This window comes from Thermochaetoides thermophila (assembly GCF_000221225.1).
Source record: "Thermochaetoides thermophila DSM 1495 unplaced genomic scaffold scf7180000011814, whole genome shotgun sequence".
NCBI classification, from domain to species: Eukaryota; Fungi; Ascomycota; class Sordariomycetes; order Sordariales; family Chaetomiaceae; genus Thermochaetoides; species Thermochaetoides thermophila.
In genome coordinates, this window is record NW_006383030.1 from 1,623,729 (window position 1) to 1,650,270 (window position 26,542).

General features: G+C 51.2%; 8 protein-coding genes and 1 non-coding gene across 9 annotated transcripts; 6 read left to right on the plus strand and 3 right to left on the minus strand.

Moving 5' to 3' along the window:
* Positions 1-977: 977 nt before the first annotated feature.
* On the plus strand, positions 978-1,820 carry CTHT_0014640 (uncharacterized protein; the record flags this gene model as incomplete). The annotated part of the gene is made up of 1 exon (XM_006691914.1): positions 978-1,820. The coding sequence occupies one exon, from the start codon at positions 978-980 to the stop codon at positions 1,818-1,820; it is 843 nt and encodes a 280-aa protein (XP_006691977.1).
* Positions 1,821-2,424: 604 nt separating this feature from the next.
* Positions 2,425-4,120, minus strand: CTHT_0014650 (uncharacterized protein; the record flags this gene model as incomplete). Its single annotated transcript, XM_006691915.1, has 2 exons — positions 2,425-3,739; positions 3,870-4,120. The coding sequence occupies 2 exons, from the start codon at positions 4,118-4,120 to the stop codon at positions 2,425-2,427; spliced, it is 1,566 nt and encodes a 521-aa protein (XP_006691978.1).
* Positions 4,121-4,805: 685 nt separating this feature from the next.
* CTHT_0014660 (aspartyl-tRNA synthetase-like protein) lies at positions 4,806-6,723 on the plus strand (the record flags this gene model as incomplete). The annotated part of the gene is made up of 3 exons (XM_006691916.1): positions 4,806-5,808; positions 5,869-6,038; positions 6,100-6,723. 3 exons carry the CDS (start codon positions 4,806-4,808, stop codon positions 6,721-6,723), a joined length of 1,797 nt encoding a protein of 598 aa, XP_006691979.1.
* Positions 6,724-8,336: 1,613 nt separating this feature from the next.
* CTHT_0014670 (uncharacterized protein) lies at positions 8,337-9,392 on the plus strand (the record flags this gene model as incomplete). Its single annotated transcript, XM_006691917.1, has 1 exon — positions 8,337-9,392. The coding sequence occupies one exon, from the start codon at positions 8,337-8,339 to the stop codon at positions 9,390-9,392; it is 1,056 nt and encodes a 351-aa protein (XP_006691980.1).
* A 1,971-nt stretch (positions 9,393-11,363) lies between these two features.
* CTHT_0014680 (uncharacterized protein) lies at positions 11,364-16,893 on the plus strand (the record flags this gene model as incomplete). The annotated part of the gene is made up of 4 exons (XM_006691918.1): positions 11,364-11,920; positions 11,988-12,922; positions 13,610-16,776; positions 16,849-16,893. The coding sequence occupies 4 exons, from the start codon at positions 11,364-11,366 to the stop codon at positions 16,891-16,893; spliced, it is 4,704 nt and encodes a 1,567-aa protein (XP_006691981.1).
* A 385-nt stretch (positions 16,894-17,278) lies between these two features.
* On the plus strand, positions 17,279-17,352 carry CTHT_0014690. The gene has a single exon. It is a non-coding gene; the product is annotated as a tRNA-Asn (tRNA).
* Positions 17,353-18,073: 721 nt separating this feature from the next.
* Positions 18,074-20,605, minus strand: CTHT_0014700 (putative GTPase-activating protein; the record flags this gene model as incomplete). The annotated part of the gene is made up of 7 exons (XM_006691919.1): positions 18,074-18,354; positions 18,413-18,562; positions 18,620-19,313; positions 19,376-19,569; positions 19,625-20,243; positions 20,326-20,379; positions 20,465-20,605. 7 exons carry the CDS (start codon positions 20,603-20,605, stop codon positions 18,074-18,076), a joined length of 2,133 nt encoding a protein of 710 aa, XP_006691982.1.
* Positions 20,606-22,413: 1,808 nt separating this feature from the next.
* On the minus strand, positions 22,414-23,632 carry CTHT_0014710 (aspartate-semialdehyde dehydrogenase-like protein; the record flags this gene model as incomplete). The annotated part of the gene is made up of 3 exons (XM_006691920.1): positions 22,414-22,481; positions 22,542-23,534; positions 23,605-23,632. The coding sequence occupies 3 exons, from the start codon at positions 23,630-23,632 to the stop codon at positions 22,414-22,416; spliced, it is 1,089 nt and encodes a 362-aa protein (XP_006691983.1).
* Positions 23,633-24,825: 1,193 nt separating this feature from the next.
* Positions 24,826-25,932, plus strand: CTHT_0014720 (uncharacterized protein; the record flags this gene model as incomplete). The annotated part of the gene is made up of 1 exon (XM_006691921.1): positions 24,826-25,932. One exon carries the CDS (start codon positions 24,826-24,828, stop codon positions 25,930-25,932), a length of 1,107 nt encoding a protein of 368 aa, XP_006691984.1.
* Positions 25,933-26,542: the final 610 nt, after the last annotated feature.

Here is a 26,542-nt window from a genome sequence, read left to right on the forward strand (position 1 = left end):
CGCCGATGTGATGGGTGAGAAACGGGAATTTGCATTCGCTTTGCGACGAAATTGACGACATTCCATGACCAGAGTTGAATAGGTATCCAGTGTTTGATGCTGTGCAAGGATGCCATTTTATCGACATGATATATCACGAAACATGACTGATGATGCCTTGAATGAGTTTCAACGTTGGGTTAGGCTTAGGCACTTGGTCTTATTACTTTGTACTTCAACCCTCGTCTATTCCCCAGGAAGAGATTGTCAGAGCCAGTCATGTTGGAGCACCTTGTCAATCAGCACTCCGTAAACCCATTCCTTGTCTGATACATGAGCATCCGTACTTCATAGCCTAGTTTGACTCAACTTGGTTTGCTTGACTCCTGTCGATGAGTATCCACAACTGATGATTCTGACTGCTGTGCCCGTCACAGGCAACGACTTTGTGCCAACGAAGTGTTTCACTGCACCCCTGTTCGCTCATTCATAACTCCTATCTTCAAAATAAATCCCTGCTAAGGGTATTTCTTGCTGAGAGGATACCAGGGTTGAATATCCGTGTGGAGGGCTTGCATGACGGGATAATTCCGGCGTATCACTGCAGCAACGCCTTGGCAAGCTGGGCCCCTCTTTTTAAGGGAGAAGCTCCGCCTGTCGAATCCCGAGTGCTGGTTTCACCTTGTCGCTTCTGTGTTCCCGCAACCCCACCATCTCAGTACCAAGACCACCCAGTGGCACCGTCAACCAATCATATCTTGCAGATTTCAATTAAACACCGACACGTCCAGGACGCGCTCGACGCGCAACTTCCTCATTCGAGAGTCCCCACTCAGCACTTGCCCAACCTTCCGGGTTCTCTTGGTCCGATCTGCTCTTCCACGGACTTTCTGACAGCCTTGCACAACCTTTGCATTCAAGTTTAAGACTTTCCAGCATTGAAAGTGGTCGTTCATTCAAGCCCAGGTTATACATACCATCATCAAGTTGTACACACGATGACTGGTCCTCGCGTCAAACGACAGTTCGCTGGCGCTGCCAGCGACCCCTCGCAGCGCCAAATCACATCGTATTTCGAAAGAATCTCGTCCCCGGCATCGTCGAATCGTTCTGCCCCGCCTTCGACCAAGACCAATCCACTCAACGCCCCAACTCTCCCGGCGCAAGTTCAAACCGACTTGTTGACAGTTGGTATGCGAGTGCGCAAGGCCATTCCTGAGGGATACAAGACCGGCACCTACACCAGCCTGGGCTTGTGGTCAGACAATGGTGTCAGTGCTCCCTCTGCCCAATCCGCCCCGTCATCGACGCCGATCAAGACATCTTACAATTCCTCCATCCGCGAGCTTGAGCCTTTCTGTGGCATCCATAAAGTCGGTGGCCTGCTCTATCAGCCCTCTTATTCTTCGCGGGCCTACGACGACACTGATGAAAACTCTGTGCCTGGCCTTTCTTGCAGCCAAGACACGGTCATCAGCACAGCCAGCAGCGCTACTCCGTACACCTCGTCCCAGCCCCGCAAGCGTTTCTTCACTCCGGAAGACGAAGAGAACGACCCATCCAGTTTGTCTCTCCCGCATGCGGGACCATTCCGTCTCAATACGGGCGAGGGTTGGAACATCATGCCTGATGATGAGATTTCCCCGAGGAGTGTGGTGCCGTCGCCTGGGAGCTGGGATAATGTGCGCGTGCTGGCCGTGCCTAGGCGCTCGCGGCTAGCGCAGCAGCACCAAAAGGGAATGGAGCAACAAAGCCTCATGATCGTCGATGGGAATGACTTTGAGGAGGCACCATTCTTGGACTATCGCATCAGGGGCAGTGGGGGTATGGATGTCGAGTGAATGTGCCCTGTCATCTTGATTCTGGCAAAGTTATGACAAATACTTGATGAGAGTGAGATTCCGAATGAGGATCCCTTGGAGCAAGACGTAGTTATAGGTCGGTGGTGTGCTTATCTGCATGTTTTTGGGCGTTGGTGGTTTGGTGTTCGGATAATGGGTTGTCATGGGTAATGGATTATCAGTTTCATCATACCGGAGCCATAACTGGCCGGTATTTCTCACCCTAGTTGGACGTTGGTTGGCTCATGGAGTTTCTCGCATTGTTGGTGGAAGTTCACAGAGGTTTTAGTAGTGCGTTAGGCTCAGTACTATCGTTTCTGAAAGCTGCCTACAGCTTGTCTTGTGAGCACAAGCGAACAATATATAATTAATTATCCCCAACCTACAACATGTCCCACAATCCTCAGCTTGTTGCTGTGATCCCCTTACCAGAATAAGGCCTTAAAGTGTGATTTTGAGGTCACTCTTTGCGGTCAATTACCCCCAATTGAACTCCGCATGCAACAAGAAACAAAGACATCTGTCATACACGCGAGATGGTGTCATTCTTTCAAAGCGGACAACAGGCGTTTGCGATGCGAAACACCCATAGATCAAGGCGTTCTCAAACAGCAGGAAACGGATTCCTGAACTCCAGTAGATCGCGCTGCCCGTAAAACTCACCAGCCACTGTGAGAATCATGTTGAGAGTGACTCGCATGTTTAGCTCGAGCCTCTCATCGTCGGCACCGGAACTATCGTTGGCTTTGTTTGCCTGAAGGCTTTGAGCCTTCTTTGATTCATTGGCCTCACCTTCTTCATTCCTAGGTCGGGTCCTTGAAACAGCGACAGCTTTTTGCTGTTCATCGTACCCGCCTTTCTTTTCGGATTTCCCATCTTCATTGATTGTTTGATTGTTTTGATCGCCTGCGACGGTGGCTTCCTCAAGTCGAGCGAGGAGCCGTGCCTTAGCAGCTTCAATGTGGGCGCTCGGGTCCTCATTGGGACCATTCGTGGTGTCATTCTTGACGATTTTGCTCTTTTCAAAGCTAGTGTCCATATCTTCCCCTCTGTCGGTCCTGGGAGTTGATGCAATTGCCACAGAAGACTTGGTAGTAGGACGAAGTATTCTGGGCGCTACCTCTTCTTCCTCTTCGTCCACCACCAACTCGGCCACATAGGGTTCCTCAGCATCGTTATCAGCGTCTCCCTCCAACTGCTCACCTTCCAAGTCACCGTTGACCTGTTCCTGTAATGCTTCCACATCTGCCAAGCTGACCATCATCAAAATGGCGCGCCTACCCAGCTCCCGTATCCAGCCAATGTCGGAGAATCGCAGCTCTCCGCGGGGCGGCAGCCGCGCAAGAAGAGCCCAAATCCAGCGGCTGGTGCGCTCGCGCAGAGCATGGCCGCGCCGCATGAACTTGCCGCCGAGAAGAATGCGGATAAGCTTTAGGACGCTCTGGGTGTCCAGCGAGGCGATTTGTACGGGATGCGGATCGGTATGCCGCAGGCGGTGCGACCAGACACGAAATGTTGGAGTCTTTGGGCCAAAAGAACCCACAAATGTACCATTCTCACGCGGCAGCGCGTCGATAAGATGGGGCGGGGGTTTGCGATGAAGCACGGCGCGCAGGGAGAGGAATCGGTTGAGGATAGCATCATAGTAAGACTTGCGTGCGAGTGCTCGGAGACGAGCAACCTGGTCCGGGTCGGACGGGTCGCATTTACCATATTCGAGGTTGAGATCTGAGCTGTCCACTGAGGGAGTAGAAGGTGCAGCGGTGTAAGCGCCATCTTGATAGTATCCGCGAGAGTCGCCCACACCATTATTGTAGATGCCGTGATCGGTATTGTCTTCGGCGGTTTGGAGGTGAGGAGGGAGTTGCGGGCCCGCTTTGGGTGCTACCAGGACAGATGGGACGTTGTTCGCTTCTTGTCTGTAACATACTTACCATTAGCCCAAGATATTTTCAAGTTTTGTGGCCAAAGCCACCTGGTGTGTGGAAAACGTGTTGTTCAGCAAATGTCGGTTAATCGATGCCAAAGATGAAATGATAAGAACCATACCGGACAGATCGAAGATAGGCGAGCACGTCGCCGTTATCTTCTTGCTCGACATCATCGTCCAAAATCAGGTTAGCATCATCATCGCTGTCAAGGCCAGGGAAGGCAAATCGCTGGCCATAGACAGGGTCACGTTTGCCTTCGACGCGGGCAGGTTTGTCGTCCTTCTGGGAGTGGTATCGCTTTTTGCCCGGGGTAGAGGTTTGATCGTTGTCATCGGCCACAATGGCCCTATGTTTGCGTTTGCGCCCCATGATTTTCGCGAAACCTGTTTCGTGGGTGAAGACTCGGTAAGCGCTGCGGTGGTTTGGTGGTTAATGAAATCAGAAAGTTTGATCAAAGTCACAGTCGCGTAAATTGCTTGCAGGCCTGTCCTCAAGAGCTACCTGGGTACATACTACCTTACGATAAGATATGGATAAGGATTGCGCTAAGGGGCTCAATTCAGTAGAGGCTACCTCGATATCGTATTATCCAGCTTTACGATAAGCTTTTAGCAAGAACATAATCGTCCTCGCTGAAAGATAGAGCTACAATCGTTGGATGATAGGATAAGAGATGTTTCACCAGATGGCTTCATACATAGCCACGCTCTTCTCAGTAGTCTTCACGCTGTACTGTCTCAAGATCATGGAAATGTCTTTATGGCTGGCATGGCGTTGGCAAGAAATAGCGGTGGGTTAGGGTTACACAAGGAACGATTACTCCACCGGCAGCGATAAGATCACACGTTTGCCCCTCCATGCCCCGCCGAAAAGATGCGACGGCCCCTCACCTCTCATTCTGTGTCAGGTCTCGGTTGAAGTGACTTAAATTTCCCAGCCGCGCGCCATTGAAGCTCTTTGAATAAAATCAGATCGGTTCTCTCCTGCATCAGTCAAAAACAGCTACCAACTTTCCCAAACTTAGTCACCGCATACCCGTACAACAACAGCTCCAATGGCTGACCAACAACCCACAAATCCCGTTCCTCCTCCAGCTGAGGCCCCCAAGACGGAGCCTGCTGCTACACCTGCGCCCGCGGTCCCTGACGGCACTCTTGCAGGCACACCAGCGCCTGCCCCTGGGGGTGAGGGCGCGACGATCTCCAAGAAAGCCGCTAAGAAGGCGGAAGCCAAGGCTAAGAAGGAGGCCGAAAAGGCCCGCCGTGCCGCTGAGCTGGCCGCAAAGCAGGCTGCTGCCAACGCTGCTCAGAGTGAGGACAACGCAAAGGAAAACTACGGCCCGGAGTCGCCTGAGAAGCAAATCTCTCCCGACGCCATTGAGATCCACCTGAAGGATATTGGTGAGGAGCATGTTGGCAAGACCGTCGAGCTTCGGGCCTGGCTGCAGAACGCCCGCATGCAGGGTGCTAAGATGGTTTTCGTCGAGCTGCGAGAGGAGGGTAACTGGTCAATCCAAGGCATTGCCACTGCCAGCCCGGAGGGAAATCCAGTCAGTCGCCAGATGGCCAAGTGGATTGGTTCTATCAACCCCGAGAGCTTCGTCGTTGTTGAGGGCACTGTTGCAAAGCCCGCTGTTCCGGTTAAGGGCTGCACCGTCTCGAACTACGAGCTCCACATCACCAAGTGCTATCTCCATGCCGCTGCCCCTGCTATGCTTGGCATGACTCTCGCTGCTGCAAACAGGCCTATTACCAACTTCAGTGATGAGGAACAGCAGGCTTCTGTTGAGCAGAAAGTCGAGAAGCTCAGCATTTCTGAGCCAGCTGGTATTCCTGCTGCCTCGATGCTCACTCATCTTGATAACATAGTCATGCACAAGCGGTCCCCTCTGCAGCAGGCCATTGCTGATATCCGTGCCGAGATGAAGCAGCTCTACCGGGAGTACTTGAGGTCCCAGGGTTTCAAGGAGTTTGAGCCTCCTTGCCTTATTGGCGCTGCTTCTGAGGGTGGTGCAAATGTGTTCCGTCTGCCATACTTTGACAAGGAGGCCTACCTTGGTAAGCACAGGACTAGTCTTTCACTCAAGAAGATATGTTTATTTTAACACATCTTGACAGCCCAGTCTCCTCAGTTTTACAAGCAGATTGAGATCGCCGGCGGTCGGAAGCGTGTTTTCAGCTGTGGCCCGGTCTTCCGCGCCGAGAACTCGAATACCCCTAGGCACATGACCGAGTTTACAGGTCTCGACATGGAAATGGAAATCAAGAAGGACTATCATGAGGTCCTGGTACGTTAACTTATCCTGCTCTTTTCCCGATTTTTGAAGCAATTGTTAATGTTGCGGTCAGGATGTGCTGGAGAACTGCCTGTTGTACATCTTCAGGAATATTAAGGAGCGCTGTGCCAAGGAGATCGCCCTTGTTCGCTCTGTTTATCCCTGCGAGGAGTTCCTATTCCCCGAGCCTGGCAAGACCGTACGTCTGACCTTTGCTGAGGGCCAGAAACTTCTCCGGGAGGAGGGTCCTGAGGAGTTCCGCAACGTGCGTGATGACGAGGACATGACCACTCCCCAGGAGAAGGCTCTCGGAGCCCTCGTCCGCAAGAAATACGGCACTGATTTCTACACCCTCGACAAGTTTCCTGAGAGCGCGCGTCCGTTCTATGCCAAGGAGGACCCGGCCAACCCCAAGGTCACCAATGCATATGACTTGTTCATGCGCGGTCAGGAGATCTGCTCTGGTGGCCAGCGTATTAACGACCCTGTCGAACTGGAGGCACGTATTCGTACCAAGGGTATCGACCCCAACAGCCCCGGTATCAAAGAGTATGTAGATATCTTCAGGCAAGCCGGTGTCCCTGCTCATGGAGGTGGTGGTATTGGCTTGGACCGCGTTGTTGCATGGTACCTCAACTTGCCTAGCGTGCATCTTGCGGCGTATTACCCACGTACGCCTAAGAGGCTGCTTCCATGATTTTCTGGAGGTAAAACTGGACAATCAGATAGGTGATATTTCAGGTTCAATGTCGGAATGGGTTGTTTGGGCATGTGGACGGATGGGATTTAATGACCCTTTGTGACAAGCGTGTTCATAATAGATGTCAATAGACAGCTGTATTGATCTTTGTTTACTTTCAAATGCCTTGATCCTTTTGTGATGGATGCTAGAAAGATTCATTACTGGTTCCAGATTATCACATATGAGGAGAGATTATTGTCTCATTTCATGTCCAACCTGAGTTTCTAATATCGCTGAACGTAGTGATAGCACCTGAAAGGTCAAATTCTCCCTCCCAGAATACCCTAGGAATGTATTATTTGTCTCTCCATATTCCTTTCGAGATACATCGCATAATCTTAGTCAGATAGTTCATGATGAGTCTATTGGTCCACTGAGCTTGTCTGTCAGTGTCAGCCAGATGATTAATCTTTGACTAGCCACATGATTTATCAAATGGTGAATCTCAAAAACAATCAGGCAGGCAGGACTTGGCTTCATGGAGCAGCAAGACGAAGCTGCAAGTCCACAATTAGGAGATCATCAGCTGGATTCCGTCCGAGGCCTTCGTACGTTATCGATGGTTGACAGTCAAAATAATCAGCAACCGCCAAAATCTTTCCCCAAGCCATGCCCTCAACCCCATCTCCGTACCCTTCTACACGCATATTCCTCTCTGCCAACACTTTATGGTACAATCTTGCACGACACCTCAATTAACAAAAGTTTCACGACACGATTTTGGGACATCTCCAGCCCGGTGCTCTAGCTCTTCATCACCTCTTGTCAGAAAGCATTCCAACTCAATACAAATAGGCTATCAAGCAGTCTGAAACAACACGAATAAGCTTTCGTTTTCCGAGCTTTATTGCACAGACACTTTTGCTGAAGTCGGCCTCTTCTCCGACCGATCGAGTCAAGGAGACTGCATACTTTTCTGCCATACCGACTTCCTCACATATCTCGCACTTTTCAAAGACCGCTAAGCTACTCGGTTGTGAGATCTAGAGCACAGCAATAAGCCATACCTTCAGAGAGCATCACTGAGCAGGCGATACCACTGCAGGACATGCAGACTATCAAGAAGTTGTGAAAACATCATTCATACACTAGCTCGAGTTGTCGACTTCCAAGTCCGACCGACGTAGAAATGGCAGATCATGCAGGTGAGTTGTTCTTTGCAAGATCTTTCCCTATTTCATAGGTGTGATAACATATTCTTTTTTTTAAAAAAAATGGCCAACCAATTAACAAGGTTAGATCCTTCTTACTCAAACCAAGTGGCTCCTTTACCACTACTTCCAACACCACGGACACGTCAGTCTACTACCAACGGGCGCATCGCCAAAGCACATCCGGCTGCTCAAGCAACACCAAACAAAAAAGGTGCTAAGGGTTCAAAGATAGGTCTGGCGCTGTCGGCCCATTCGTCTCAAACTCTTGGCTCAGAGTCCAATCCATTGGGCTCTCCGACCACGAGTAGCAACGGCAAAAATAAAATTGACTCAAAAAGGGCAGCTTCCTCCCCAGGTACTCCCACCGGCAATGGCAATTCACGACTTGCTAAAGCTAAATATGGTCTGTGTCCCATGTGCCAAACTGGTCGCCGTGTTCGCAGTCGCTTCAAGCCTTATGGGACATCACCTCACGCTGGCAAGTTTCGTTTCGTTTGCAGCAATAACCTAAGATGCAAGTATTGGGAGGTTCTGGATGAGGATCCAATCAACAAAGACCCTGTCATGTGGCAGGAGCAAGCTCTCAGACAGGCTCAGTTACGTGCTAAGACTCAGCTGGTTCAACAAGCTCAGCAGCAGAAATCAGGAGAGGCTCCTGGTGAAAGTGGCAAGAAATGCCCGGCATGTGTGACTGGCTGGTTGGTGGAAAAGCTCAAGGACACCTTCCATGGAAAACAAGCTGTCCTTGTTTGCGGAGGTGGATGTGGCTATCAGCTAGAGTTCACCAGCAATTCTGCTGGTCAGCGCGAACTTGAAACCTTCACTACAACTGATATCACGACGCAAAAGAAAGAGAAACAACATGATGACAATCCCTGCCATTATGGTTGGGACAGGGGCATGGAGGAGACCTTCCAGGGTGCAGAGATGGTGCGCCCTGGTAGTAAGCGCAAGATTGTGGTTGATCTAACCCAGGAGGATGACGAACCTCCACACAAACGTGTTGAGCATGAGATCCTTATTATGGGCGAGCGGTGCTTGGTTGGGCCCGAAGCACAGGCTGACCTACATTTACGATCTCCGTCGTACCAGAGAGCAATGAGAGGTAGAACAACTGAAGCAATACTTCTCAATAAGGAACAGAGCGGCATGACAGAGAAGGAGGAAGACATTGGTTGTCTGGCAAGCCTCAAAGAACATGAAACTCTTTCCAAAGTGGGAGTTACCTCTTGCAAAGAGGAAAAGAACGCCAATAAGGATGGTGCAGTCCCGTCCATGCAGCAAGCAAGCAATCTGCAAGACAAGAAGACTGATGACGAGTTTGGCGACTTTGATCCCGAAGAGGAAAAGGAACTCCTAAAACTAGCTGACCAGGTTCCTGACGAGTTCAACAATGTGGGTGATCGAGAGCTGCTTGCCCTGGGCGATCAAGTTTCGGACTCTCTATCTACGGAGCGCTGCCTTTTCTAGACGTTCCCTCGGCAGGATAATTAAGAAGCACCATGAGGAACAAAAAGGCCTTACAGTTTCGTTCATTGCTTGGGACAATTTCGGTAGAATAAGTATTAGCAGGCAAGGTTGGGCGGTATAGAAGTCCGCCCTTGGCCGATTTTAGCCGTGGATGGTTCATAAACTTTTAAAGAGTCTCGGCCCGTTTACCTCCCAAAGAGATGATAGGGTCAGCTAATTGATTGAAATCTGGCCTTGCTTTCTATTTCTTCTTTTCTCGGCTTAGAGTTAACAACGGAACGTCTAGTCAATTATAATAGAATGAAAATCATAGGTGCTCATGTGATAGCTCAAGACAATACTTAGATTAACGGGACTAACACTATGGGTGGTTATCAGATACTGTGGCAGCTGACTAAGAGATTGAATGCACCCTTCATGTCTAAGCTGTGCTCAATGACTCGTAAGCCTTGCCACATTGCAGAATGACATTCTAGAGACTGCCGTTTCTCTTCAGACTATACTTGTTGAGAGATATGATACTACCTACTGTAGGTTGCTGATTGTGTTTCACTCTATTGGTCCTCCTCGCACCTGGAATATTATATGATTAAATGTTTCATTTTTCCAAGTGTTTTGGATGCTGTGTTTCCGCAGCACCTTGATATTATAACCGTATGGTTATGCACTCCTGAGCCTTCCAAATGAAACGTTTTCGTCCTGGTAGCTTGCAGAAGTCTTGTTTCCCCGAAGACCAGGGACCAGTTAGATAGACTGCCAAAGTGCCAATACCTGCGCCTACTTGATGCTGCACTTGGATGTTCTTCACACGTGCTTTAATACGCGTGTTTGAGCAATGAATTCAGTGTGTAGCTATAGACCAAGGATTGGCGCAGACAAAAATGCGTTAGTGTAACTAGGTGAAAAGAGCTGTCGCATGTACGCCTTTACAAGCAATATGTGGTGCTGTCGATCACTTTTTGTGGCAGAGGAGATCGAGCGGCATGTATTGATAATCCTCAGATATGAAACGAATATTGATGTGTCCGATTAATTGCATTGGACAGAAGGCTTGGACCAGCCTGCCTCTGGGCTAGAGCAAGATACCTTACTTTGTGCTAGTTATGGTACATCACGCTTCATGTTGACTTGGAATGTCATGACGCCATGAACAGCCTACTTCTCTGTATACGATTTGCTGATTATAGCTTTTTGATTATTTACGAAGTAAAGCATATGCTCTCTATGATCGGTCGGCTGGTAGGAAATAGTTGATAGACAAGTTCAGAGGTGTCGTCATACATGGGACATGTACGTAAACGGGACGATGCAGTTCTCTAAAACTCACTGCTTGGTTCATTAATTAGTCACAATTGTAAAAATAATTTAAAAGTTACAAGAGTCCAGGAAATAATAAACTTGGAAGAGCGGAATCACAAACCGTGCTCATGATTGGTGTTCTGTCGAACAGACAAACGCAATGACGAGGAGAGACTTGAGTTCTGGAGATGAGGGGTTGCAACCCTGACCAGAGTCCCGGAACCGCGGATGAGACTCGGATGGCAGGGCTAGGGTGGGCCCTCCAGGAGCCGCGCTAGCGCGTTTCGGGAATAGCAACATGCTTTCCTTGCACGGGTGTGGGGAAACCGTCGTGTTAGTGCCCTGTTTGGTGATCGCAAGACGCCCAAGACGCGACACGCGACTTTCCACATGTTGGCGTACTGTCGCCGACATCCCAACTTTTCGTGCTTACTCACCCTTTTTCTTTCACCAAAACCTATCTGAATCCCAAACATCTGAATATATTACTGATTTTTTTTTGTAATCACTTTCATTTATAGCAGTTTAAAACCTCCCACTCTGACATACATGCTTTTGGTTCAATGAATTAAATTGGACCTGGCGACAGGAGACCCTCGACCCACAAAAACAATCCGCGTTCCTTCGTTTCCTCAAAACGCAAACATTCAGGCCACGATATTGATTGTCAGCATGTTAGAGGAAGCCCCAGAACCAACTCTTCCTCCTCTTCCCCCAGGTGAGCCGACGGCTGCTCGAGGTCGACGTAAACGGAGCAGACATGTAGAGGCTGCCCCTCCGGACTCGTCCACATCAAGTGACCCCGCCTGGTTTTCCAGCGACGACGACCCAGCCTTGGATAATTATCAGGGAAATGGGCGGCGTAAGAGGCGTTACAAAGGTACCTGGTTTGACCAGCACCCTGCTTCTTGCGACTCGGCGTTCGGCGATGAGTCTGATATAACTTATCGTCCGCCACGTCGGCAGCATGCTGGCGACCCCTCTCAACCGACTGAGAAGCGACAGCTGAAAAGACAGATTGACAGTGGTGTCTGGTTGAATGAGGATAGTAGCCTGACCGACTCGGACGAGAGCATCGATTTGGCACCTCTGCCAGCGAAGCTGACACTGGGCCCTATTGGACCTGTCACCCTCCTGCCCCCTCGGCCTTTTCTCTCCGAGGTTGAACAGGCGGCGCAAAAAATCATTCAAGCTTGTGTTGAGGATGGCACAGAGTCGGTCGATCTTAGGTAAACAGTTTCCGTTTCCTGTCTCACCCTGCATGCTCCGGGCTTCGAGAATTGACTCTCGTTTTAGCGGCTTAGGGCTGGAGCGTGTTTCTCCAGGCGTTCTTGAGCCCATCGGGGACATCACACCCATCCCAAACGTGACAAAAGATGTTGCGTTTGAGCAAAGGGACCCAGAGATCAGATTGTTTATGGGCAACAACGCTCTGACAGCATTCCCTCCTGCTCTGCTAAACCTCGAGTATCTGACAGTGCTTAGCTTGCGGGGCAATCAGCTCTCGACTCTCCCGCCGAGTCTGCTTCGTCTCAAGAATCTTCAGACGTTGAATATTGCCCAGAATAAGTTGCGGCACTTGCCCGGTGAATGGCTGAACTGCCTGGACAAGGGGAGCAAGCTTCGCTACTTTCATGTCCACCCGAATCCATTCTGGCGCCCGCAGCCATTTGTGCCCGACTTTGCTGCTGCCGCCCAATATCAAGAACTCACCCTAGGCGTTGATGCTGTCCGCGATGACGGGCAGGTGGTGTCAACTGTTGGCACAAAGTTGTATGCCCGGACGCCTGTGCAATTCATGGACATCACTGCGTCCGCCCATACTTCCTTCGAGCTCCCACCCACATCCTGCAACGACCCAAAACGGACCACACTCCCGATCGAGCCGTTCCACGAGCTCGAGACCCCCATGGCACTTGATCGCGAGCTCAGATACCGTGCCGCCACCAGCAAGATAGTCAACCCGCAGGGCCCCAAGTCGCTCCTGGAGCTTGCCCTCAAGAAATGTGCAGAGAAGCAGAATGCCGACGAGACGTTGGCTATCATGCGTCAGAGTTCTGACGTCTGGCCACCGCATCTCTTGCGGCTGCTTGAACAGGCGGTTGAGATACGCGAAAACGGCGGTTTGCGGTGTTCGGTGTGCGGGCGGGAGACGATCATCCCGCTTGCCCAGTGGGTCGAGTTCCGTGAGATTGGACAGATGATTATGATAGCTGATGGCGAAGGTGACGGTGAGATGTTGTTTGCCGGAGACAGGGACAGTGAAGGGCCGGTGCCGTTCTTGATGATCGGTTGCTCGTGGAAGTGTATTCCGAAAAAGGTCGAAAAGAAGAGACTTGTGGAGGAGGAAGTGATTTAATCGCGGAGCAGCATCAGTGGTAGGTGGTCATTGATCTTTCATCAGGTTCTTGGGAGGGGAGGGGGGTCGCTTTGCATGGTTGGCATGATACCCAGGGGGCGGAGGCAGCATTTGTTTGTCGGCATTTGCTTCGGCAGGGCATATCTTCTATATCTGTATCAGCATTTGTCGGATTATAGGTGTATGTATGTATGCATGGCACATATTGTGTCTGAGATTGTTCCCGTAGTTCCAGCAAACAAGAACTCAAATAGGGTCTTGGGAGTCTACCATTTTAGTGTTCTGGTTGCTTTCCAAATGCTCAAGCCACATCACAGTTCCCATCCCGCAGCAGCAGCTGTCTTGGCATGGGTAGCGCCAAGACCACGCATCAAGCAGCCAACTAGGGTGCCACGGGGCATTGAGGCAGCTTTCAAACGTCACTACTGATCCGCCGCTCCCCACCAGAGAGCTCTCCAAGCTCCAGCCTAAGCTCTGTCGGCGACACCACCGCAGCCGGGAAGGTGGTTTTTCTCCAAGAATTTGAGACGCGGCTGACAACGGATACCTGATGGAGCAGGCCAACTCGACAACCTGACGGTACTTAACAACATCCTAACGACCAGAAAACAAACCGCCGATAGCGAGAAGCGCGGCCACTCCCGCCCCCCGCGACAGCCAGAATCGTCTAAACAAATCAACAGCTGGCCACATAGCTTCAGACAGTCCGCGGAATACAAGATGCGGCCAGTTCGATCTCTTTTCCTCCCCCTTCTTATCGCACTCCCTTCAACCCTGGCCATCTTCCCCGATGAAGTCGGCCACATTGACTACCACCATGCGCTCGTCGGCCTACCCTTACGCGAGACGACATTCTTCCATCGCCCGAGACGCACCGACCGCGCTAGTCTTCTTTACACGCTCAGCGATGTTGGCGTTCTGGCTGCAGTCCATCCAGGCAGCGGCGAGGTTGTATGGAGACAGGATTTGCTTGAAAACCTCGGTTCATTAGGGATTACGTCTACAGATGGAGGAACAATATCAGGGAAACCGAATGGATTCTTGAGGGCTGGAGAAGGCGAGGGATGGGTGGTGAGCGTGTACGACGGGGAGCTGGGCTCGTGGGATGCAATCACGGGCAGGAGTCGCTTTAGGGTTCGGGTTGGTAGTGACAAGGCCGTAGTGCGGGATCTGGAAGTGATGGAGCTAACGGGCGCCGAAGATGGCACAAGAAAGGATGTTCTGGTGCTGAGCGAGGAGGAAGGAGGGAAAGAGACGGCCCTAAGGCGGTTGAATGCCGAAGACGGCTCTGTTGTTTGGGCCTTCCGTGAGCGTACCGGCGATCTGCCGCTGCAGGTCAGCACCAACGGCGAGAAAGTGTTCGTGGTGAGCCTTAAGGGCGCCGCGGATGCATATAATCTGAAGGTCATCATGCTGGATACAGCCACGGGTCGCAAGCTGGACGAATTAGTGCTCGGCTCCAAGGCAGACGTGCATCGCAGAGAGGATGTCATGTTTGTGGGTGCGAACTCTGCTGCGCCCGTCGTAGCCTGGACCGATAATGCCCGTCGCACGCTCATGGTCAATGTGCTAGGCACCAAGTCACGCCAGGAGTTTCCCCTTCCCGAGGGCACTCTGTCGGTCGAGATCCATGCGCCCCATCTAGTGCAGTCGCTACCGCACTTTTTGGTCCATACAAGGACAGCGACTGGACACCGCGGTGATGTCTATCATGTTGACCTCAAGACCAAAACTGTCTCACATGCTTATAGCCTCCCCCATCTTGCTGGTCCCGGCGCTTTTTCGACTAGCTCGGATGGCGCCAACGTATACTTTACCCGCGTGACTGAGGATGAGGTTATCTTGGTATCGTCCAAGTCCCACGGCATCCTCGCTCGTTGGCCGCTCGGCACGAATGGCTCTAAGCTGATTGCCCTCCACGGGGTCTCGGAAGTCGTCAAGAGGGCAGGTCTCGAGGAGAGCTATGCCGTTCGCGCGGCTGTGCTCACGGATATGGATGACTGGGTGTTGATTCGCAATGGTAACGTTGCCTGGTCCCGTCCCGAGGGCATGACAGCTGGCGCTGCTGCCACATTCGCTGAGATTCCTGAGGGCCTAGACCTGGTGCGTTCGCTTGAGCAGGAGGCTCATAGCAACCCCCTCGAGGCTTATATTCACCGGGTCAAGCGCCATGTGAACGACCTTCAATATCTCCCGGCTTACTTGAGCGCCATCCCTTCAAGGGTGATGAGTAGCATCCTCGGCACTGATGTTCCCGCCCACGCTGGAAGGCTGACGCGAGATAGTTTTGGCTTCCACAAGCTGGTCATCCTAGCTTCTAAGCGCGGGATGCTCTATGGTCTTGACATTGGTAACCATGGCAACATTGTGTGGCAGAAGCGGCCGTTCAAAATCGCTAATGGTGCCAAGTGGGATGTCAAGGGTATTAGAGTTGACGAGCAGGCAGGAGAGGTTACCGTCCTTGGTGCTCAGAACGACTTTGTCGTATTCAAGACCCTCACGGGTGAGATTATCGAATCGAAGGGGCCTAGCGGAGAGGCAACCACCCAAAGCGCTGCTCTTGTCGACACACATTCTGGTCAAAAACTTATCCGGATCGGCCGTGGGGGCAAGATTGGTGAGCTGCCCACTTATGGAGCCCCTAAGCAAACCGTCGTTACGCGTGGCGAAGAGGGAGAGCTTAAAGGCATTGTTTTCGTTCCCAACGGTACAACGTCTTACGAAGCCACTTCATGGACGTTTGTTCCTCCTCCTGGCCAGAAGATTGTTGATATCGCTACGAGGCCGTCTCATGATGCTGTCGCCTCAATTGGCCGCGTCCTCTCCGATCGGACGGTCAAGTACAAGTACCTGAACCCTAACACCATCGTTGTTGCAGCCGTCAACGATGCTGCTCATACCCTCACCATCTATCTCCTGGACACAATTTCGGGCCAGATTTTGCACACAGCAAAGTACGAAGGTGTCGACACTTCTGGTACCAAGCCCATCGAATGCGTCATGGCCGAGAACTGGTTTGTCTGCACTTTCTTCGCTCAGTACACCATCCGCGAAACTGCCCCTCCTTCTCCTCCATCTTCCTACTCCCCCGGCCAACAGCACGCTGCCACCCATAAGTCCGCTCAAGGCTACCACCTCATTGTCACCGACCTCTACGAAAGCGACACCCCCAACAGCCGCGGCCCCCTCGGCAACTCCCCCAGCTTCTCATCCTTGTCCCCCCTTGACTCCCCCACTGCCGACGGTCCCGTCCGTCCCTCTGTTGTCTCCCAGTCCTACATCATCTCCGCCCCGCTCTCCGCGCTTCAGGTCACCCAGACCCGGCAGGGCGTAACCACGCGCCAAGTCCTGGCCTACCTGCCGCAGACGCACGCCATTGCGGGTATCCCGCGCATCGTGCTTGATCCACGCAGACCTGTCGGCCGCGATCCGACTCCCGCCGAGGTTGAGGCTGAGGCATTGATTCGGTATCACCCGGCTATCGAGATCGATCCGAAGACGGTAATTACCCATCAGAGGGACGTGATCGGTGTGGAGAAGATCGTGACGTGCCCGGCGATTGTAGAGAGTACTAGTTTGGTATTTGCTTTTGGCCGTGTGGATGTTTTCGGATCGAGGGTTGCGCCTAGCTTTGTATATGATATGCTCGGGAAGGGGTTCAACAAGATCGGGTTGGTAGGAACAGTTGTGGCGTTGGGGGTTGGTGTGGTCTTGTTGGCACCGGCAGTAAGTTGATATCTTCCGTTTTCCTTTTCATGAGACCTCAGCAAGCGGCTGCTAACAGGTTCGGTGCTACAGGTCCGGAGAAAACAGATCAATATGAGATGGGGGGCGACACAGTAAACTGGGCTGTAGAGTGGCTGTATGAGTTTGTGATCCCATGTATGAACCTGGGTAGTTTGGTACATAGATGAGTAATAAGTATTATGATGAGTGGTGTTTTTTCATGTTTCCTTTGACGAGTACTAATGTGCATGCCAGCACCGTCTGGGAAACAAAAGAGGGTATTTTGATCACCGGAAGGCCATGATATTAGTCTCTATCACTAAAAGGTACTGATGAAAGGACGGTGCATTTCATTGAATCAAGAATCGAAGTCTAGAATGACTCCATCTTGGCGATCTTGTAGAGATGGCCCTTGCAGAATAGACGTATGAGATCTTGCGACGAGGTTCTAATGATATGAAAACATTGTTTTCGGCCATATTAGGCAGACGAAATACAAAGATCCTCTGTGGCGCAATCGGCTAGCGCGTCTGACTGTTAATCAGGAGGTTGGAAGTTCGAGCCTTCCCGGAGGAGCTTGTATGCTACATTTTTAGCCTTTTTTCCCCTTGGTATTTCAAATTTTGCGGGGCATTGGCGTCCGGGCAGTGGAGCGTTGTCTTGGCTTCGTCGCTGTTGAGTGTTGGCGCCTTTTACCTATCAGTTATAATGCCCTCTGCTACTTATTTACACAAACATGCACTCGATGTAAAGGGTTTTTGATGTTGTGCTCACAAATGACCTTGCAACGTCGCAACATGATGTCCCTGGGTCTGATAAGGACCAAAATATGCTAGCCCCTTAACAAGATGCAGGTAACTGTAGAAATAACCAGACAGTGGGAAAAATGGCAGCTAAATAACGCAACCCAGAAAAAGATTCCGTGAAACCCAAGATTTAGCAGTAGAGTATCCCTTAGTGCGCAGTATTGCAATGCAGAGGCCGAAAACTCAAATGCAATGACATGCTTTCAAACCCTTTCGCAAAGCCATGCATCAACCAAGTAGTCAAGCCAAACATCCAACCCTATGCTTGGTAGCCTCTCACCGTATTCAACCAGTGAATTAGGTAGGTGCGTGTTCATGTGGCGGTGCAGTGTACAGCTGGCAGATATGGGGAGGGGAGTTGAGAATGATGCCAGCATACCTCAATGTTAATTAATAGTACAATTACCCCTCCCTCTCAACAGTTCAGATTTCCCCGCCCATTTACGAAAAATCCAAGTGCGCCTGCTCAAAATCAGCTCTTAATACACCTTCTAATCATCGTCATCAAAGATCTGGAATGTATTCTGCAAGATGGTGTCAATCACCCGCACTTGCCAGCCGGCATCGGCGACATTGCCGCCTGGTGCGGTACCCATCAGAGTAGGCCCGAAGACGATGGCAAGATTTTGAGAACTCATGCGGTTGGACGCTGAGTTCTCCATAACGCGATGTAGATGTAGCACGAGGGCGCGAAGGGTGGCATAGTTGGGGTCGGGCAAACTATTAATGATAGCATGGAGAGAGTCCCGACGGACGATATCATCTTCGTGCTCTGACGAAAGCGTAAGTTGCTGATGTAGTTACCTGAAGATGAGGTATTGATGACTTACTAGCTGCTTCAATAAAGGCTTGGTAGTTCTCACGTGTCATCAAGGGGTCGGGAAGGTCACGGAAGAACTGCTTCAGTAGACCAGCGACACTGTTGACATCATGGAAGAAATTTTCGGGGTTACGGAAGTCAAGATTTTCAGAATGGCAGTCTGTAAAAGGTTAGGACATTCCAAGGTGGTGATATTTGAAGTTCGAGTGTCACTCACCTGTATCGAAGAGGTGCTTAAGCTTGTTGACGTGCGGCAGAGACCCAGAGAGCCGATAGATGCCCTCAACATTCAGGCCAAAAAGGTCTACAGCCTGGATACACTGGTACACAACCATCGGCACCGCCAACCCATCTCTCTCATAAAGCCTAGCCAGTGACACGCCAAACACTGGCTGGGAAAGGTGTGGGCCGAGGGGCGGTGACGCTCTTTGAAGGGCAGTCGAAGATGAGGAACCTTGCTGTGATTGGCCATAAGACTGTGATTGCGGTTGCTGCGATTGTGATGATTGGAAAGGAAGAACACCGAGTTGTGGAGGCCCCTGAGAGGTGCTTGTTGAGCCATAGCCACCATTGTACCGGACATTCGATGGCTGTGACTGTGGGATGACACTACGATATTGTTGGCCTCCACTGCTGCTGGCTTGATTTAGGAGATTCCCATGACTGAAGCTTCTCTCATGCTGAGGCTGGGATGATGGCCGCGTGGCACCGCCGAGAAGAGGCACTGAGCCAACGCTCTGCCCATAGCTATGCCCCAGCGGTGCAGAGGTAGATAGTGGAGTCTCGCTGAAAGTGTTTGACCGTGAATTTGAAGGAAACATGTTCGGCGGTGGTTGATAACCGCCGCTAGACCCCTGATGCTGCGAGATGTTCTGAGTTGAGGCTGCTGGGGTCCGATGGGCATCGAGAAGCTAACGGATTTAAAGTTAGTTATCTGTTTTGCGAATCTTTGTTGATCGTAAACATAACATACATGGTTCTTTTCATACTTGGGGAGCCCGGTCTTGGGCTGGAGCCTAGGATGATGGCTCATTAAGTAGTCGTTGAGGTCTTTCTCGTTGTCAATAGCGAGAATACACTCACGAAGGCTTTTGCATTCATTGCCTTCCTTCTTCAGAGGGCTAATGCTGAGCCCGTTGCTAAGGACCAGCTTCTCGTTAAAGGAGGCTGCAAACCATGTTAAAAACCATAATTCCCCAGCAACTGTTGGCAAAACGCTTACCAAACTTCTGCATTTGCAAGGCCAATCCTGAGTCACACTCCCTAATAAGATCCTGCAGGGCCTGGACAGTCTCAGGGCGTGTTTTCGCCTCGAGCTCACTTCGCTCAGATGCAGCAACTTGGACCTTGCCTTGGTAGTCCTGTTCCGCTGCCTGGGCCTTACGAAGAAGATCCTCCTCGTGCTGAGCGCCAGACTTGTGGCCCTTGAAGCCGAACATCTTGCCACCCTGACGACCACTGGTGTCACCAGTACGGGCGCGATCATACTCCTCCGCAAGGGCATCGTACTTCGACTTGGACTTGCGCATAGCAGCCTCAAGCTCTGCAACTCGCTGTTCAGCAGCCAGACCACTCTGCTTCCAGCCTTTCCGTGACTTGTCGGCTACCTGGGCCAACTCATTTAAGTCTTCGGACATCTGGTGCAGAGATGTGGCAAACATGAGTCCATTGTCGGCCATTCGTTCATGGACCATGAGCATCTCCTCGTAAGCCTTGCCGAAAGTGCCGCCTCGGTGTTCGCCGCGCTGCATAATCTCGTGGGAGCTCTTGCAGAGCTTCTTGAGCGAATTGGCATGCTCTTCTTCGAGCTGGGCGCGTTTCTTAAGGAACTGGGAGAACTCCTGTTGATGGATCAGAAGTATCAGCAAACACAATGGTTCTGTGGGTTATCTTGAGCATCTGGGAGCAAGACTGCGAACCGACCTTTGCCGAGGTGATGCTTTGCTTCAACCGGTTGAGCATAACAGAAATGCCAATCTGCAGAATGGAGCTTGTCAGCGTGCTCCACGATTCGAGAGCAAGAGATTTGTGCTCAAAGGCAGCGGTTGTTTGGGTTGCGCACCTCCGAGGACAAGACATCTTGAACGAGCTTGCTGGTGTCGTCGTTCGCTTTCTGAGCTCCAGGTCCTGCTGATGTCGACGGTTGATCCGTCGTGCCCGTTCCGTTCTCGGGGCTGACTGCCCTCACTTCTGCCGACGCCATGTCTGGCTGGAGTAAGGATAAGCAGGATTGCGCGGGCACAGGCGCGAATTCAAGTTAGTCCTCGGACAAGAGAGAGTCGGGTGTGTAGCGTGTGCTGTTGTGGTGTCGATAGCGGCACGGAAGTCGTCAAAAGCTAGGAACCGAGGTTCGGAAGATACAAACGATCGTTATGCGGATGTCAGATTAAGTGCTATCATTAGGAGACAGTATGCTTCAAATGCGGGACTCGCAACCAATCCAATATTGTCTTGGGTTGCGGGCTCCCGGTGCTGGGATTTTGAAAGTCAGGATGCGATGCTCAGAGCTGACCGTTGCGACTTGCGAGGGTTGTGTGAGCAGTTCCCGGTTCCAGGGGTGCATAGCTGGATCCCTGGTGGGGTGGACGCCAAACTGGGGCGAGTTAAACTAACAGCCCAAGCTTCGAGAGCGGGCCCTCAAACGCGCGCCAAGATGGGCTCTAGGATCTTTCGGCTCGACTTTCAACATCGACGGTTCTTCCATCATCCCAACAAACTTTCAAAATTACGCTGAACTGCACAGCCTTCAAACAATTCTAGAGACTTCTGCCTACATCATGTCGCAACACTGGTTCAACAGGAGATGTGCTCAATCAAGGATCCCAAGAAATGGCATCCAACTCGCTAAGCCAAACTCCTTTATCTTTGCAGATCTGCGACCTGTTTCAGCAGCAACAATCACAACGCAGAGCTAGCCGCTCAGGGAAACTTCATTGACCACAGCAGAAACTGAACGATCGCATAAACCAACCGAGTTTCAAGAATATAAAGGACTAGATCCTCTGTTTACCCACGCCGAGACAAAGTCGTCGAAACCACGAGACACCAGCTTGTGACAGTCAGAAGGAGACTTGCAGTTTGGAGTTGCACATCCTGAAGGTTATCGCTTCAAGTAAGTCCCTGGCCTAGGGTAGTCTTATGCAATTCTTAGCACACCCATATGCAGGAAGTGCATTTGTGCAATGAGTTGATTCACGGGACCACGACGCGATGGCCATGATTACCAAGAACGCTGCTGATGCACTTCCGAACTGTCGGATCCCGTGGCATGCTTGGCCTTCCTTGCTCCATGACATGCCTTGTACGACCCAAACGCAACTTTGCTGGGAAGGCCTGGTTTCTTTAGACTTTGAAGTATTTTATTCCGTATAATTTGTGAAGGAACGGACTGGCCGAGGCCGGAAGTTCGCTGTAGTGTGCCCCAAGCTCCCACAGGCGACCCTTTTGTCAGCCATGTTTACGAAGCGACGCCGGCGAACCACTTAACGGTGGCGACACAGATACTCAACTCACTCCTCGCCGAACTCGAGTTCCCGAAGCCTACCCCACCAACGTACAATGGAACATGGATAAGGGGGGTCGTGCGGTATCTTCGGTGAGTACGTTTTGTCAATATGCACTCATGGCAGGCTCAACGCTGCAATCTCAACTTCTGGCATTGTCGCCCAAATGTTCGTTGTTTGACCTGCAGCTTGGACCAAAATAAATACAGTTTCAACACCTAGGTACTATGGCAGTTCACAATGCCCCAGACCGCGCCGAATCAGGATGGTTGAGCAGATATTGGTTATCCACATGGGAGAAAGGGTATTTGTCCAGATTTGCACGCAAGAGAACACAAGAACACATGGTGATTGGCGCTTCTAGAAGGCGTCAACATTGCACACATTGGGGCTTCTACTCCAAAAACTCTTGGTATCTCAACTTTTGGGCCCTTTTGAAACCGGGCTTCGGAACCCAATTTAATTAGTCTTTACCCGCACGCCGCTGAAATCGAACCCAAAAACGCATTTAGATATAACCTTTGAGCACAGCAGCTTCAGCATTAAGGATAGACGAACCAGCAGCACCGATGACGGCTGGGACAGAAGTCAGCATGTCCTCATCACTCTTTTGTCACTGGCGATGGGAATACTTACTGTTGTGGCTCAAGGCAACGAACTTGATATCAAAGATGCCGCTCTCATCCTCCCGGACACGACCCACACTCACTGTGTAGCCATTGGACAAGTCACGGTCCAGACGAGGCTGGGGGCGATCGGGCTCGTCGAAGACCCGGATGGGCGGGTTAGGGGCAGAAGGGCAGCCAAGGCGTTGGGCCTCGGAGACATACTCGCGCAGAGCCTCTTTAACCTGATCCGCCGTCGGCGGGGGACGCTGAACAAACCGCAGAGACACGCATGCTGTGTGACCATCCATGACGGGGACGCGGTTGCAGGCGGCCGAGACACGCAGGGTCTTTTGCTCCTCAAAGGCAGTTGCATCAGCATTAAGGTTGCCCAGGATCTTCTGCGCCTCAGTTTCCAGCTTATCCTCCTCGCCAGCGATGTAGGGCACAACGTTATCAATAATATCCATGCTGCTCACACCTGGGTAGCCAGCACCCGAGACGGCCTGCATGGTGACGACAGAGACGGTGTCAATCTTTCCGAAGCGGGCCTGCAAGGCAGCGAACGGGATGACAAGACCGATGACGGCGCAGTTGCTGTTGCAGACGAGGAAGCCCTTCTGGAGGCCGAGGGTACGGCGCTGGTGGTGGATCATCTCAAGATGGTCGAGATTAACAGTGGGCACGACGAGGGGCACGAGGGGATCGCGGCGGTAGTTCTTCGCGTTGGAGAAGACGGCCAGGTTGGCATTCTGGAACTCCTTCTCGATCTCGCCAGCGACATCGCTGTCGAGGCCACTGAAGACAATATCGCAGTCGGCGAACTCGCTGGCCTTGCACTCACGCACAACGAGCTCTCCGACCTCAGGAAGCATGGGCTTCGCCTGCTTCCACCTCACGGCATCGCGATACTTCTTGCCAGCCGACCGCGAGGACGCGCCGACAGCAACGAGCTTAAACGACGGGTGCTCCTGAAGCAGTAGAATGAAGCGCTGGCCCACCGAGCCAGTGCAGCCCAGGACGCCTGTAGCATCGCATGGTCAGCGTGATGAACATGTGGGGACTGTAGGCATGACGCAGCAGACAGAACATACCGCATTTCTTGACCGGTAATTGAGACATACTGGAAGTTTCTGGACTCGAATTAAGGCTTCAAGAGGCGTCTATCGGGCGAACAAAAAGGAGGTGAGTCAATCTCGTGATTGTGTCGGACAGTTTTTTTGGAGCATCGAGATTTTGGTTCGCCATTGAGGCCACTGCCCCGCCATCGTGCCCCGCAATCGGAGCTGGTGGGGTGGTGGGGTCGACCCCTGATGTCCCACTCAGCGCTGTCATCAGCGGGAGCGATGTGACCTTGACGGTGGGCCAGCAGCCCGTCTCACTTCTGCTTCTTCAGTTGTCAATTGGTATTGTCGGGATATTTGGCCTTGGTCTTTGTTCTTTTAAGCCGTAGGCTGAGGAGTATGATTTTAGTTTGGATTGACACAGACTATTCAGACACAGTTTTGCTTGGATTTTTTTCATAGATCCCCTCGATTTGGCTGTACCATCTACACTGTTGCACCTCTTTCTTCAGTATCATCTCAGTTCTGCGATCCTTCCTTAGTGAAACTGATCAGGTAACTTGCCAATTTAGTCTGGGTCTTTAGTGCAATTTCAAAAAGTGATTGAATATCTGTTGCTGCGTGGTTGCGTACCTTTGTTGAGAGTGCTGCGGATATGCCCAGTGAAGGTAGATAGATCTAGGGGCTGCGGTCAACATCCACCGGACTTCGTTCAGAGTCCAGGTCCTAATCGCTTCACGCCTAAGATCAAATCACAGATGCTGATGGATCCAAGACTATTAACATGGTGTATTTGATCTCATAATGCACAGTTTCGCCCAGTTAGGCAGAAGTCTTTGTGGCCCCTGGCGACCTAAACAGCCACAGCTGGCTTGGCTTGCCTTAATTGGGCACACCGTCAGCGTGCAGTGCGCCGATGATACGCTCTTGGTTGGATTTTTCTTTTTCTGCCGTTCATCCTGCGTTAAGATCAGTTCTCCCCGTTGAAAGTCTCTTTACCATCCTGCTATCTTGTTCACACCGTAAGACACTGGCAGATGAAGTTGTCCAGTGTCTTTATTTTTCTTGAGCACCGCTAAATACTAAGTCTTAAACTTTGGTTCACTGCAGTTGAATGCCTAACTAGTTGCTCGCAACTTTTAAGCTTTTAGGGTGAGTCCAGATTCTGAGTTCTAATCCAACTAACCTGCAACTAATCATGGTGTACAGCTAGAGTTTTGAGTGATCCCGAAATTCTCGTCATTGCCAACCATGGTTCTCATTGCCAATCCCAACATTCCACCTAAGGATGATACTTGGAGTGTTGTTGAATTAATCGGCCAGTCCCCACCGGTGGACTGTACTGCCCCTTACGACCCTTCTACCATTGCTGGCAAGACCATTCTTATCACTGGCGGTGCATCTGGCTTTGGTGCCGCCTTTGCTCGTCATTGGGCACGCCATGGTGCACACATCGTGCTGGGGGATGTCAATGATAAGGCCGGAGAGGCTCTAACTGCTGAGCTTCGCATCGCCTATCCTTCGCAGACCTTTGTTTACCAGCACTGCGACGTTACCAGCTGGGCTGACCAAGTTTCCCTTTACCGATTTGCCATGTCCTCAAGTCCGTCCGGCAGCATTCATACTGTTGTCGCGGCGGCCGGTATCGTCGAGTTAGCTAACCCGACTTCGGGCCAACACTTTGACTTCCCTACGTCCTCCCTCTCATCATCTGACATGATCCCTTCCCCACCCCCTCTCCGCGTCATCAATGTCAATCTTATGGGTGTCATGTACACCACACACTTAGCCCTGCATTTCCTCCCCCTGAACAAGCCAAACAAAGGTGCTGGCAGCGACAGTCATATACTCTTGATCTCGTCTATTGCTGGTTTGCTTCCTTTGCCCGGCCAGACCGAGTATGCTGCATCCAAGCATGCTGTCATCGGCCTGTTCCGGACGCTGAGAGCCACCGCATGGTCAACCCAACAGATTCGGGTCAATTGTCTGGCTCCCTATTTTGTCGATACGCCTTTGCTCCCCCCAGCAGCTCATGCGCTTCTCGCTGGAGGAGTGCTTGCAAAGCTAGAGGATGTTGTGAACGCTGCCACTAGGTTGGTGGCTGACGAAGAGATCCGGGGCAGAGCCTTGGCCATTGGGCCAAGGGTCGTTTTCGATGAAGAGGGAATGCCCAAGCAGAATCCAGTACAGCCTCACGGTGTCTGGGAAGTCTATGGTCATGATTACGAGCGGGTGGAGGTTTTCACTTGGAGGTACTTGAAGATGATCAATCTCATGCGACAGGCAAGGGGTTGGTGGGGGCTAGCAAAGGACTTGCTGGCGATATTTACTGGCAGGAAAGGAGGTTCGAGGAATTAAGTGGTTCATACTTCGTGCTTGATCTTCATGGGAGATGAACATGGAGAGATTGTATGTAAACGGATTCTGGTCAAGTTCAGGACCTTGGGGTATATAAACCAATGTACTGGACATGCATCTCTGGTATATGTGAAGGATATAGAGTTTATTGATTGAATTAACTTCTGGCTGTTATACCCGTGTTTAATGTGTCCAGGTTCATATCAGCTTTGTGTCAGCCCTGTCTTATCTTACTGTCAGACACTCTACACTGTGGTGATACTCGGGACTTGGTATTCCCGAAACGACATTCTTCATTAGACATGAATCCATGTGCCGTAAATATAAGACCTTCAGAGGGTTACATTGCTCAGTTGCTCCGGAAAGAATCTGGTAACGTTGGATACCCATGTGGCAGATGAGGTGTTAGCCAGCTCACTTTAATCCAAACATTCTTGTTACCCACAGTTAAGCCAAAGAATCATGGCTCTCAGTGTTGTGATTTTCTTGCTACATTACAAACATAAAGCTGGACCTGCTCAGCATTCACTGTGATTTCACAGCTGCAAACTCACAGTATGAATATGGACCGATGTCCATGAGACGGAGCAGGAATTGCTCGAATAATAAG